Source organism: Mustelus asterias, chromosome 6, assembly GCF_964213995.1.
Source record: "Mustelus asterias chromosome 6, sMusAst1.hap1.1, whole genome shotgun sequence".
In the NCBI taxonomy this organism is placed as follows: domain Eukaryota; kingdom Metazoa; phylum Chordata; class Chondrichthyes; order Carcharhiniformes; family Triakidae; genus Mustelus; species Mustelus asterias.
In genome coordinates, this window is record NC_135806.1 from 64,298,890 (window position 1) to 64,314,084 (window position 15,195).

Genomic DNA, 15,195 nt, shown 5'->3' on the forward strand with positions numbered 1-15,195 from the left:
GGGACTTCCCAATGGACAAAGGATACTACTGTTAAGGACCAGCTTACAATGACATTAAACCATTGATGTACCATTCCAATTGTGAGGCATAATTGCAGAGGACTGGATTTTGCATTCAATGAAGAAAGGCTTGTATTTTGTATTTCTTCATGGGATGTTGGTGTCGCTGGCGAGGCCAGCATTTATTGACCATCCCTAATTGCCCTTGAGGAAGTGGTGTGTTGCCTTCTTGACCGATTGCCGTCCATGTATTGTGGACACACAGTGCTGTTAGGAAGGGAGTTCCAGGATTTCGACCCAGTGACAGTGATAGTTCCGAGTCAGGATGGTGTGTAGTTTGAACGGAACTTGCAGGTGGTGGCGTTCCCATGCATCTGCTGCCCTTGCCCTTTGAGGTGCTGGAGGTCGTAGGTTTGGAAGTGCTGTCGAAGGAATCTTGGTGAGTTGCTGCAGTGCATCTTGTGAATAGTATACATTGCTGCCACTGTGCACCATGGTGGAGCGAGTAGGCACTGAAGGTGGTGGATAGGGTGTGAACCAAGCATGCTGCTTTGTCCTGAATTGTGCTGAGCTTCTTGAGCATTGTTGGAGCTGCATTCATCCAGGTAAGTGGACAGCATTCCATAGCACTTCTGACTTGTGCCTTGTAATTGGTGGACAGGCTTTACGGAATCAGGAGGTTAGCTACTCTCTGGAGAATTCATAGCCTCTAATCTATTCTTGTAGCCACAGTATTTATATGGCTGGTCCAGTTCAGTTACTAGTCAATGGCAATCCCCAGGATATTGATAGTGAGAGATTCAGTGATGGTAATGCAAGTGAATGTCAGATGTTGTCATTGCCTGGTGTGAATGTTACTGAGACGTGAATGTTACTGGCTGCTTATCAGCTCAAGCCCGAATGTTGTCCACGTCTTGCTGCACATGGGTACAGACTGCGTCAGTCTATGAGGAACCATGAATTGTGTTCAACATTGTGCAATCATCAGCGAACATCCCCACTTCTGACCGTACGATGGAGGGAAGGTCATTGATAAAACAGCTGAAAATGGTTTAGCCTAGAACACTAGCCTGATGAAGTTCTGCAGTAATGTCCCAAGACTGAGATGATTAACCTTCGACAAAACTATTTTCCTTTGTGCTAGAAATTACACTAGCCTGTGGAGAGTTTTCCATCTTATTCCCATTGACTTCAGTTTTTCTCCAGCTTCTTGATGCCACACATGGCCTTGATGTCAAGGGCAATCATTCAAATCTCACCTCTTGAATTCAGCTCTTTTGTGCACGTTTGAACCAAGGCTGTTAGGAGGTCAGGAACAGAGTGGCCCTGGTCATCTATGTGCTGATCCACAAGAGATGGGTGAGATCCTAAATGAATATTTCTCATCAGTATTTACTGTTGAGAAAAACATGGATGTTAGGGAACTTGCGGGAATAAATAGTGATGTCTTGAGGAGCGTACATATTACAGAGGAGGTGGTGCTGGAAGTCTTAAAGCGCATCAAGGTAGATAAATCCCCGGGACCTGATGAAGTGTATCCCAGAACATTGTGGGAGGCGAGGGAGGAAATTGTGGGTCCCCTAGCAGAGATATTTGAATCATTGATAGTCACAGGTGGGGTGCCTGAAGATTGGACTTTGGCAAATGTTGTGCCTTTATTTAAAAAGGGTTGCAGGGAAAAGCCTGGGAACTATAAGCCAGTGAGCCTCACATCTGTGGTGGGTAAGTTGTTGGAAGTATTTTGAGAGACAGGATCTACAGGCATTAAGAGACGCAAGGACTGATTAACGACAGTCAGCATTGCTTTGTGAGTGGAAAATCATGTCTCACAAATTTGATTGAGTTTTTTGAAGGCGTAACCAAGAAGGTAGATGAGGGCAGTGCAGTTGATGTTATCTACATGGACTTTAGCAAGGCCTTTGACAAGGTATCGCATGGAAGGTTGTTGCATAAAGTTAAATCTCACAGGATCCAGGGTGAGGTAGCTAAATGGGTACAAAATTGGCTTGATGACAGAAGACAGAGGGTGGTTGTAGAGGGTTGTTTTTCAAACTGGAGACCTGTGACCAGCGATGTGCCTCAGGGATCGGTGCTGGGTCCACTGTTATTTGTCATTTATATTAATGATTTGGATAAGAATATAGGAGGCATGGTTAGTAAGTTTGTAGATGACACCAAGATTGGTGGCATAGTGGACAGTGAAGAAGGTTATCTAGGATTGCAACGGGATCTTGATCAATTGGGCCTGTGGGCTGACAAATGGCAGATGGAGTTTAATTTAGATAAATGCGAGGTGATGCATTTTGGTAGACTGAACCAGGGCAAGACTTACTCAGTTAATGGTAGGGCGTTGGGGAGAGTTACAGAGCAAAGAGATCTAGGGATACAGGTTCATAGCTCATTGAAAGTGGAGTCACAGGTGGACAGAGTGGTGAAGAATGCATTCAGCATGCTTGGTTTCATTGGTCAGAACATTGAATACAGGAGTTGGGACATCTTGTTGAAGTCGTACAAGACATTGGTAAGGCCACACTTAGAATACTGCATACAGTTCTGGTCACCCTATTATAGAAAGAATATTATTAAACTAGAAAGAGTGCAGAAGAGATTTACTAGGACGCTATCAGGACTTGATGGTTTGAGTTATAAGGAGAGGCTGGATAGACTGGGACTTTTTTCTCTAGAGCGTAGAAGGCTGAGGGATGATCTTATAGAGGTCTATAAAATAATGAGCGGCATAGATCAGCTAGATAGTCAATATCTTTTCCTAAAGGTAGGGGAGTCTAAAACTAGAGGGAATAGGTTTAAGGTGAGAGGGGACAGATACAAAAGTGTCCAGAGGGGCAATTTTGTCACACAGAGGGTGGTGCGTGTCTGGAACAAGCTGCCAGAGGTAGTAGAGGCGGGTACAATTTTGTCTTTCAAAAAACGTTTAGACAGTTACATGGATAAGATGGGTATAGAGGGATATGGGCCAAATGCGGGCAATTGGTACTAGTTTAGGGGTTTAATAAAAAACGGCGGCATGGACAAGTTGGGCCGAAGGGCCTGTTTCCATGCTGAAAACCTCTATGATGGGGCCCAAATTGAATATCAGTGAACAGGTTATTATGGAATAATTGCCACTTGACAGCACCGTTGATGATACTTTCCATCACTTAGCTGACGATTGAGAGAAGGCTGATGGGGGTGATGTTGGGTTGGATTTGTCCTGCTTGTTATGGACAGGACACACCTAGGCAATTTTCCATATTGCCACATAAATGCCAGAATTGTAGCAGTATTAGAACAGCTTGGCAAGGGGCGCAGCTGGTACTGGATCACAAGTCTTCAGTACTATTGTCGGAATGTTGTCAGGGCCCATAGCCTTTGCAGTGTTCAGTTACTTCAGCTATTTCTTGCTATCATGTAGAGTGAATCAAATTGGCTGAAGTCTGGCATTTGTGATGCTAGGCACCTTGGGAGGAGGCTGAGATGGATCATCCAGTTGACATGTCAGGCTGAAGATGGTTGCAAATGCCTTATATTTTGCACAGATGTGCTGTGTTCCCGCATCAGTGAGCATGGGGATATTTGTTGAGCCTTCTCCTCCAGTTAGCTGTTTACATGACCACCACTATTCACAACTAAATGTGGCAGGACTGCAGAGCTTAGATTTTATCCATTGGCTGTGAGATCACTTAGCCCTGTCCATTGCATGGTGTTTCTGCTGATTGGCATGCAAGTAGTCCTGTGTTGTAGCTTCCCTAGATTGACACCTCTTTTTTTTAAGGTATGCCTGGTGCTGCTCCTGGCATGTCCTCTTCCAGTCTTCATTGAACCAGGGTTGATCCCCCAGCTTGATGTTAACGGTAGAGTGGGGAAAAATGCTGGATCGTGAGGTTACAAATTGTGATTGTATACAACTGTACTGTGCCAATGGCCACAGCAATATGTCTACATGTTCTTTCTGTTTGCAAGGAAGTGTGCCCTTTGCATTAATACATGTAGCTTCCAACACACGCAAATGTTTCAGCTAAACAAAATAAGTGACAGCCATTCATTGATTCAATTCTCAGGGCAATGCTTGACCAATCAGAGTTAAGCTGCCTAGTTTAAATTTAAAACAGTACTTGGCAGTTAACTATCAGTCACCATCAAATGGAGCATTCTCCATAGCAATGCCTCTACCAGAGTTCACCTGCTAACTAATCTGCACTCCTTTCTCATACAGTGTAAAGTTGTTGCTTCCCTTGGATTTGTATTCTTGCGATTGTCCTCCTAGGTGCAAGGTGAAAAGCTTTGACAAATAATGATTCTTTTTTCAGCAATTCATTTCAAGTAGTCTACCGTAGTGGTTTAAGATAGAAGCCAAGATTGAAGTAATAATAGTGAATGCAGACAATATTGCCATCATTACTATTGCAAAATCCAGGGCAGAGTTTCTTTTAGGAGCACCTACCTTTCTTTTTCTTTTTTGTCTTTTTGCTGCTGCGCCCTTTCTGTTGTTCCTCTACAATCCGCTCCTCTGCCATTTGAGAGGAGTCAGCACGGCTCAGTGTTGATATTAGCCAAGCATACAGGAATTCCGACAGATACCTGTGGAGCAGTGTACACTAACATGTATTTTTAATCTATAAAATAAAACGTGCTATCACAGCACCTTCTACTTACTCAGATACTTGTAAGAACCATGCAAACCAACAAGTGATTTTCACAGAATATGCCCGACGGGATGGTTAACAGTATTGATGTAAAATACAAATTGTATTCGATGAGCTGAAATAATTTTGACTTTTAAACTAGTTTTTCAGATCTGTATAATTATTACTTGGCATAGTCAAATAAGATGAGAAAATAAAAAAGAACACATGATAAAACAGCACAAAGTCTATTGGAATAGGTTTTGCCTAAAACTGATAGATATATTTGAACTTTAAAGTTTTTACTTACCAATGCAAAGGTCACTATAGATTGTGGAAAGGTTATGAAGAAATGATAGGGAATTTATTTTTTATATGGTATCATTAATTTTGCTCAATTTGAAAGTATATAACCAATTATTTAAGGGAATTATGACAGGGTCCGTGACATGTCAGTCAGCAGATTATTCTCCATAAATTATAAAACCCAGATATTTATTCAAACTAAACTGTGCAGAAATGGTCTATTGTCACATGGAACAAAATAAAATGAAGAGTGAAGAGTCTTGCTTATGAATGATTGTAGAAGGGATTGCAATGAACATACCAATTTTGAATATTTCAAAGGTTTAAAGTTAAAGGCAACTATTGGCATACAGATAGTGTGACATTACTAACTCCCTTTTCTCTCTTCTCCAAACATTTTCAAAATATATAAGTTTATTCCCTCAAAAAATTTGAACAATGCCTTCATTAAATCTTGATATCTTGTAATATTGGTCATGGTAATTCAAAAAGGCAAGATATATTTTCTTTTGCTTTTCTTTCCGCCTTCTCTTTTATTACTTTTATTACTATGCAAGGGTAGGCTGGGAGTGGAGCGGAGTAATGCAAGAGTGGGAGTGAAGTAGTGCAGCCTAAGATACCTGGAGCAGGCACTCTTTCTGACCAAGTCTGAACTGGACAAAGATGGAAAAATAAACACACCAAGTGACTTCACAGGACAAACATTCATATGGGGTTAGTATATTGTTAATCTTTTGATTTAATTTAAAATAATCAAGCATTGAGTAAGACCAAATCAATTGATTAGTATTAGAAACCAAGATCAATTAGATTATTTATCATATAATTATGATCAGTGGATTACTCAGATCTAGTGGATTATTTTAAAGTTAAATAGTAGGAGATAATAACATGAAATGATTCTGATTTCTTTTCAGGTAAATTAAAATCTGAGGTATTTAGATAATGAAAGTTAAGTAAATCATTCAACTTAACTCCCTATTAAATAAAAAGTGACAGCACAACAAGAGAAGGAAATGATTGATGAGAAGATGGTGAGTCTTCATTTATTTATGTCTTAAGTTAATTTCTGATAATAATTTGCTGCATGGCTGGACATTACAATCCCATGAAGTGCACATCCTGCTCTATGTAGAAACTCCATAGACAACTACACATACAGGAAATATCATCAGTTCAAGGAGGGTTTCAGAGGCTGTGTAGTGGTTGGTCTCATCAAAGAACATTTGTGAGGCCTAGAAATTCATGGATAGCATGTTTCTGAATGTGATCGCCATGCAGCTCAAGAGCATGCAGAAAAAGAGGGATTTCACAATTACAAGGGAGGAAGTGTTAGGTGTTTTAGGAAGCATTAAGGTAGACAAATCCCCAGGGCCAGATAGCATCTGTCCTACATTACTGAGAGAGAAAAGAGATGAAATTGCTGGGCCTCTAACAGAAATCTTTGTTTCTTCATTGGACACAGGTGAGGTCCCAGAGGATTGGAGGATAGCAAATGTGGTCCCGTTATTTAAGAAGGGTAGCAAGGATAACCCGGGTAATTATAAGCCAGTGAGCTTGACGTCCGTGGTAGGGAAATTGTTGGAGAAGATTCTTAGAGATAGGCTCTATACACATTTAGAACTGAATAGTCTCATTAGCGATAGACAACCTGGTTTTGTACGAGGGAGGTCATGCCTCACAAATTTGGTTGAGTTTTTTGAGGAGGTAACACAAATGATTGACGAGGGAAGGGCCGTGGATGTCGTCTACATGGATTTTAGTAAAGCATTTGACAAGGTCCCTCATGGCAGGCTGATGCAAAAGGTTAAGTCTCACGGGATCAAAGGTGAACGAGCTAGATGGGTACAGAATTGGCTTGGCCATAGAAGACAGAGGGTAGCAGTGGAGGGGTCTTTTTCTGATTGGAGGTCTGTGACTAGTGGTGTTCCGCAGGGCTCTGTACTGGGACCTCTGCTGTTTGTGATATATATCAATGATCTAGAAGAAGATGTAGCTGGTCTGATTAGTAAGTTTGCGGATGACACAAAGATTGCTGGAGTTGCGGATAGTGATGAACATTGTCAGAGAATACAGCAGGATATAGATAGGCTGGAAAATTGGGTGGAGAAATGGCAGATAGAATTTAATCCAGATAAATGCGAAATGATGCATTTTGGTAGATCTAATGCAGGGGGGAGCTATACAATAAATGGCAGAACCATCAGGAGTATCGACACACAGAGGGATCTGGGTGTGCAAGTCCACAGATCCTTAAAGGTGGCAGCACAGGTGGAAAAGGTGGTGAAGAAGGCATATGGCATGCTTGCTTTTATTGGACGGGGCATAGAGGATAAAAGTTGGCATATGATGTTGCAGTTATATAGAACGTTGGTTAGGCCACATTTGGAATACTGCGTCCAGTTCTGGTCGCCACACTACCAGAAGGACGTGGACCATAAGACCATAAGACCATAAGACATAGGAGCGGAAGTAAGGCCATTCGGCCCATCGAGTCCACTCCACCATTCAATCATGGTTGATTTCAACTCCATTTACCCGCTCTCTCCCCATAGCCCTTAATTCCTCGAGAAATCAAGAATTTATCAATTTCTGTCTTGAAGACGCTCAACGTCTCGGCCTCCACAGCCCTCTGTGGCAATGAATTCCACAGACCCACCACTCTCTGGCTGAAGAAATTTCTCCTCATCTCTGTTCTAAAGTGACTCCCTTTTATTCTAAGGCTGTGCCCCCGCGTCCTAGTCTCCCCTGTTAATGGAAACAACTTCCCTACGTCCATCCTATCTAAGCCGTTCATTATCTTGTAAGTTTCTATCAGATCTCCCCTCAACCTCCTAAACTCCAATGAATATAATCCCACGATCCTCAGACGTTCATCGTATGTCAGGCCTACCATTCCTGGGATCATCCGTGTGAATCTCCGCTGGACCCGCTCCAGTGCCAGTATGTCCTTCCTGAGGTGTGGGGCCCAAAATTGCTCACAGTACTCCAAATGGGGCCTAACCAGTGCTTTATAAAGCCTCAGAAGTACATCCCTGCTTTTGTATTCCAAGCCTCTTGAGATAAATGACAACATTACATTTGCTTTCTTAATTACGGACTCAACCTGCAAGTTTACCTTTAGAGAATCCTGGACTAGGACTCCCAAGTCCCTTTGCACTTTAGCATTATGAATTTTGTCACCGTTTAGAAAATAGTCCATGCCTCTATTCTTTTTTCCAAAGTGTACGACCTCGCACTTGCCCACGTTGAATTTCATCAGCCACTTCTTGGACCACTCTCCTAAACTGTCTAAATCTTTCTGCAGCCTCCCCACCTCCTCAATACTACCTGCCCCTCCACCTATCTTTGTATCATCGGCAAACTTGGCCAGAATGCTCCCAGTCCCGTCATCTAGATCGTTAATATATAAAGAGAACAGCTGTGGCCCCAACACTGAACCCTGCGGGACACCACTTGTCACCGGTTGCCATTCTGAGAAAGAACCTTTTATCCCAACTCTCTGCCTTCTGTCTGACAGCCAATCGTCAATCCATGTTAGTACCTTGCCTCGAATACCATGGGCCCTTATTTTACTCAGCAGTCTCCCGTGAGGCACCTTGTCAAAGGCCTTTTGGAAGTCAAGATAGATAACATCCATTGGCTCTCCTTGGTCTAACCTATTTGTTATCTCTTCAAAGAACTCTAACAGGTTTTGGAGGCTTTGGAGAGAGTGCAGAAAAGGTTTACCAGGATGTTGCCTGGTATGGAGGGTATTAGCTATGAGGTGAGATTGAGTAAACTAAGGTTGTTCTCCCTGGAAGGACGGAGGTTGAGGGGTGACCTAATAGAAGTTTATAAGATTATGAAGAGCATAGATAGGGTGAACAGTTGGAAGCTTCTTCCCAGGTCAGAAATGACAAACACAAGGGGTCACAAATTCAAGGTAAGGTGGGCAAGGTTCAATACAGATATGCGGGGGACGTATTTTACACAGAGGGTGGTGGGGGCCTGGAATGCACTACCAAGCAAGGGTGGTTGAGGCAGACAACCACCAGCTAGGATCATTTAAAACTTATCTAGATAGCCACACGAACAGACTGGGAATAGAGGGATATAAACAGATGGTCTAATTAGGAACACATGATCGGTGCAGGCTTGGAGGGCCGAAGGGCCTGTTCCTGTGCTGTATTGTTCTTTGTTGAATGGGTGACGTAGACAGTCAAAGAGGACGAGGAAGGTAATGCAAGAATCCCATATTGTATCTTGCTCTCCAACTGGTATTCACTTTTGAATACTGGTGACAATGATGGTTTCTCTGGGAACTGCTGCCAGTGTCAGGTCTACAGCTCCACACCATATGTTGCCTCCCTGGTGTCAGGGTCAAAGATGTTACTGAACAGCTGCGGAGCACCCAGAGTAGGAAGTGAACAGCTCGAGGTCATGGTTCATTTGGTACCATCAATATAGATGGAAGGAGGGATGAGGGCCACAGATAGATTTTAGGGAGCTAGAAAAGAAACTAGGAAGCAAACAAAGGTAGTAATCTTTGTGCACATTGTTTTTCCCTTTTAATATTGCCTCCTGGTTCCCACCATCTTACCATGTTATATTAAACACTAGCAAATACACCCCACAAAGACAATCCCAGTGCCATGTATTGACTTTAGAAATAGGAGAATGGAGAAGATGGAAGAATTGTTCCAGAGATGGTGCAGGCAGGAGGCTTTAGATTCCTGGGACATTGGTACTGATACTGTGAGAGATGTTGCCTCTGAACAGAGCCGGACAATGTCCTTGTGGAATGTTTTGCTAGCACTACTGTGTTTAAAATATCTTGGCAGAGTGGTGGGAACCAGGAGGTAATATTATAAGGAAAAAACAATGTGCACAAATAATTGGCTGAAGAACATAGCACTATAGTAAGGAACAGTAATATATTAGATGAGGCCAGTCTAAGAGAGAATACAATAAGGTCTAGATTAGATTTACTATGCATGTATGTGAATGCATGTGTGGTAAATAAGGTTAATGAAGTCCAGACGCAGATAGCTATGTGAAATAATGAGAGGTCAGGACAGAACAGATAAGGAGGAACTGTTCCCTTTAATAGATGGGTCAAGAACCAGAGGACCCCGATTTAAGGTGAATGGCAAAAGGACCTTGGGTGACATGGGGAAAAACTTCATTATGCAGTGCGTGGTTAGGATTTGAAATGCACTGCCTGAGAGTGTGGAGGTGGCAGACTGTAGCTTTCAATGGCGAATTAGAAAATTATCTGAAAAGATTTGTAGGTATATGGGGAAAAGGTGGGGGAGTGGGACTACATGAGCTGTTTTTGCAGAGCCAGCATGGATATGATAGGCTGAATGGCCTACTGTTCTATTCTGTAATCCTTCTATAATTCTTTTTATTTCCCTTCTACTCTACTCTAGATTCTCAATAGTCCTATGTGCAGAAATTGTTTAGAATTACTTAATTCAGAGATTGCAATACAATTCTATTGAAATGTGTAAGAGTTTACTTTAAAAAAAAATTGCAAAACCCAGTTATAAGACTAATGGAGCAAGACATGCACTGTTCGCTTAATTTAACTATTCAAACTTTTCTAGTAGTCTAGACATAACTAAACATGATGACAAACTCAACAATTCAACATTTAAATTATGATTTTGAGCAACTTCCCATCTAAAGTTCAGATCATGTCACTTCCAAAGATAAATACACAAAGGCAGCTATAGCAGTATAATTTGAATACCGTTACTGCAGTTAAATTTCCATACCAGTAGACATAGTAGTATTCATGCATGCTGTAGAGTTCCAATTCAAAGCCACTCAACAAGTATTGGATCATGATCCGAAGGTTATGGTAGAGGATCCAAGTGCCTAAGCATGCTAGATGCTGCCTCTGTGGTTCCTGCTTCAATAACATGCTATGGAGTGTTGCATCCACCTTCTCAGCCTGCAAGCAGGAGTTCACAAGAAGTTATGTTGCCATTCAGCATTTTTGCAGATTTATTGACCTTTACACACAGTGGTATTTGAAATAGCATTGCAGTTTAAAACATTCAAGCTTGGAAGAAGTTCACTCCCAAAAAAACAACAATCATTAAACTTTAATTTTATAATCTAGTCCATGGTTATTTGAAAACTAAGTTACTATTTAGTCTGAAGCCTTTCCCCCTTCTCTATGATTATTGCCTTTTCCTCTCAGCTTTCTACTGTTAGGCCCCTGGACCAGATCGTTATCACAGTCATAGCATTCAAAATATAATCTCTTGCGGAGCTGATGATGCCATCTAGAAAGCACATGCTGTAGACTCTAATCACCATATTTTTATATTCAGATTGCTGGACAACTGGAACCTCCCTGGAACTGTTTTTTGACAGTCATCACATTATTTAAATATTGGGATGTTACATTAACTCAAAATAACTGTATCAGATACAATTTTAAACAAGCATAAAACATGTACCATTTATCCTTGAGGCCTTCCTTATTCTTGAAAATTTCAAGTCTTTCCGATATCTTGAATTCTTACTTCCTTTGTTCCTACTGCACATTTTGAAAGCCAGAACAATTTTTTTTGAATAAGGGTTTTTCTTGTCTCTGATTTTAAAGACCTTGATCTGACTGTTGATCATTATATCACTGATATGACAAGGTCAATATTTGGGTCAAAGATCAAAAATGTGCCCAAACTACTTGCGGTGGTAGCTCTGGGGATCGTAACAAGAGCAAACTGTGAACATGGCATTTGAGATCAAATTTATTTTACCACTTTATAAAAGTAATTAGATTACTGAATGATATTTATCAACGTTTGTTTTTGAACTGCTTCTCATCAACTAACTGTGCTCCAATGTATTTATATTCCACTGCCCAGTCTCTGGATTTCAGCTGCTGAGAGCTACTATTTTTAACCTGTGCCTATTTCTGTCTTTCTCTCTACCTCTTCCCAACACAAGAATTTAAATAAAAATTAATATCCAACTCAAGTTGAATTCATAAGATAAAATGTACGATAACGGTCGTATGATATAAATATGTTAGTCACATCAGTGTAAATTCAGTGATTTTGTACTTCCAGCAGGGAGCAGTATAACACTGTAATGCCAACTACCTGTCCTGCACACCTTTTGATGTAGATTCCTACTGGAATTGCAGAATTTACCCCTCAGTGTCAACTATATATTTTTCTAAGATTTGCATTTCTAAAATAGAAAATAATATATGAAAAATATTATTTAATTAGTCATTGTGACAAAGAATGACCAAACTGTTTAAAACTGGTATTAGAATAGAAAACAAAAAGTGGCTTAAAAAACCATCTCTCACATTTCTGGTAATTTCTTCTATGGGGGTCATTTAGTGAATATTGCTATCCTGATTTACAGTTCCTCAATAGGGACTGTAACAAAATAATTTATGGTCAAGATGGAGAATTCCATCGATCAGATGGATGAAGTACCATCCTATTACTTACCCCAACAAGGGCATGTGATCTTGCCTAGCCCTCTGCTTTCAGATAAGATGTTAAACCAAGGCTCCATTTGTCACTCTGGGTGGACATGTAAGGATCCTTAGCACTATTTTGAAGAAAAACAGGGAAGTCCTCCTGGTGTCCTGATATCTCTTTACCTCTCAGCTAATGCCATTAAAACAGATCATCTGCTCAATTTTCTAATGCTATTTGTGAGATGTTGCTGTGAGGAAATTGGTAGTCACGCTTCCCTATATTATGCCATTACACTTCAAATAGATCTTCATTGGTTTTGAATTACTTGGGAAGTCCTGAGGTTGTGAAAGATGTCACAGAAATACAAATTTCCTCTTTAAATTTCATATTTCGTAGAAAATACCTCATCTTGGAGAGTGGCAAATTCCTCCAGACTGTGGCCTAGTTTATCTCTCTGGCGAGCTCTATTGTGCCCATGAATCTGGATCAAACTACAGAATGGCTGGAAGAAATAAATCAGCAGTAAATTAAGAACTCAGAAAGGAAATGTTTCAAATCTCACACCACAGTCCTCTCAGCATCACATGTACAGTAATAGCATCTTTTACTTCTGAAACCATGAGCAGTTGAGATATGTATCGCCATTTTATACTAATGGCAGTAAATCATGATTGTTCTGGCTAGATTCTACTGTTCCAATTTTTTTGTTAAATTATTCTCCCCTTCCACCCGAACGAACTCCTTTCCGCCATTCATTGAACAGGTGGGAAGAATACAAGTACTGAGACCTCTACCAATCTAATACAGGCGCATAACATCAGTTCACACTGACCCCTAAATCTCAGCTTTTCTGACTCTAATAGGACTGTTCCTCATTTTTGCTTAGTCCTCACTAACAACCATTAATGAATAAAAATTTGTGTTGCACCTAAATATGATGGCTATAATGCATCATGCTGAAGAGTCAACACAACCTGCCACCAGATTTTATACTGAACTCCATACTTAATGTACAATTTCCAACAAACGTTCAATCTGTTTCTATTCACAAAGCCAATTGTCACAGAAGTATTTACAAACGTCCAAATAGTAAAAGCTGAGGTTTATTTAAAATAAAAACTCTTCCAAAGAAAAATATGCTTTATAAAATGTTTATGCAATGGCAGTCAATAGTATTTCTCAATTTAATGTCAATATTCGTAATCTAGAGGCATAGCAACTAAACATAACATCAATAATTTGTTTTTGTAATAATGAAAACATGTTAATTTTTAGTAACAACTGATTTAAGGTTTTCTTGTTAACAATCACTTAACATTTGCAAAGAACTCTACAGAAGGAAACTGATTTCTTTTATACGTTTTCTGTCACAATGATATTTCATTAAATCAGTGATTCTCAAAACTTTTTGGTTGAAGGATCCCTTTACAAGAGGATCAGTAATTTGTAATTTACCCTTGAATTGTATGATACAAAACCCATGGTATGAAAGTGCTACTTTCCCACCTATTTTCAGTCATCAGCAAATTTCGTTACATCACATTCTGTCCCTGCTTGTAGATCATTGATATAGATTGTAAATAGTTCTGGTCTGAGAAGTGAACCCTGCGGGATCCCACTAGTTACAGATCACTAACTGGAGAAGGACCCATTTATCCCAACCCTCTGCTTTCTATCAGTCAGCTAATCCTCAATCCAAGTCACTACTCTACCCCCAATCCCTTAGGATCTAACCTTCTGGATCAGTCTTTTGTGTGGCACCTTATCAAATTCCTTCTAGAAGTCCAGATAGATCACATCCACAGGATCCCCATTATCTACCTTGCTGGTTACATCCTCAAAGAACTCTAGCAGGTTTGTCAAACAAGACTTGCCCTTCACAAAACCATGCTGACTCTGGTGAATTAAGCTTTGCTTTTCCAGATGCTCAGTTACTTCCTCCTTAATGAGTGACTCCAGCAACTTTCCCACCACAGAGGTCAAGCTGACTGGTCTGTAGTTTCCCACTTTTTGCCTCTCTCCTTTCTTGAATAAGGGCATCACATTAGCATGTTTCCAGTCCACTGGTACCTTTCCGGAATCTAGGGAACGTTGGAATATCATAACTAATGCATCCACTATCTCTGCTGTCATCTTCTTTAACACCCTAGGGTGTAAGCCATTAGGTCCTGGATACTTATCTACTTTTAAACCCTTCAGTTTACTGAGTACCTTCTCCCTGGTTATAGTAATTTCACCAAGTTCCACTGAGACCGTGTTCGAACTGGTTGCATGTGATCAGAAAGTACTTCTCAGGTTAGTTTATCGAGGGGATGATGTGTGGTAATTGTACGTAAATCACTTAAGTCATTAGTTGCACGTTCACAAACATTTGAAATACTTGTGCAGGAGTGTGGTGACAGCTGCAAGTGAGGAGGTGCTTGTGAAAGCAAAGGACAGTTGCTGCAAAAGTGGTTGGACCCAGAAGCTCACATATGTATTGTGAATGAATGTTTACTTTGTAGAGTCCCTAGAGAGCCTCTGTGCTGGAGGCCCAGGTTTGAGAGCTGCACTAATTAACAATATCTAGCATTCCAAGGGAATAATGGGAGAGCTTAACTGTATGATTTAATAATAGGCACACAGGCTAGGGAAGGTCCCAACTTTGATGTCCCTCTGTGCCAATAATTGCAGCCAAATGTCAGTGTGTCTAGCAAGAAGGTCAAATTGACCATTATCCATTGGGACTCAGCTGTGATTTCCCCTGCTGCTTCTCCCTGTATTCGCAATACACACACCCACATACAGTCAAATGGCAGATTGATATTCACATCCTAAATTCGTATGAA

General features: G+C 40.7%; 1 protein-coding gene across 3 annotated transcripts in view; it reads right to left on the minus strand.

Annotated features, from left to right (window-relative positions):
* naa35 (N-alpha-acetyltransferase 35, NatC auxiliary subunit) overlaps positions 1-15,195 on the minus strand; it is a 73,117-nt gene that overhangs the window by 14,109 nt on the left and 43,813 nt on the right. For 2 of the 3 annotated variants that reach the window (XM_078214447.1, XM_078214446.1), the window contains 3 exons: positions 12,771-12,869; positions 10,691-10,869; positions 4,442-4,578 (listed from right to left, as the gene is read on the minus strand). In XM_078214447.1, the coding sequence (XP_078070573.1) occupies positions 4,442-4,578; positions 10,691-10,869; positions 12,771-12,869 (415 nt within the window). Of the gene's footprint in view, positions 1-4,434; positions 4,579-10,690; positions 10,870-12,770; positions 12,870-15,195 lie in introns of all 3 variants that reach the window. The other variant, XM_078214448.1, reaches the window with a different exon arrangement.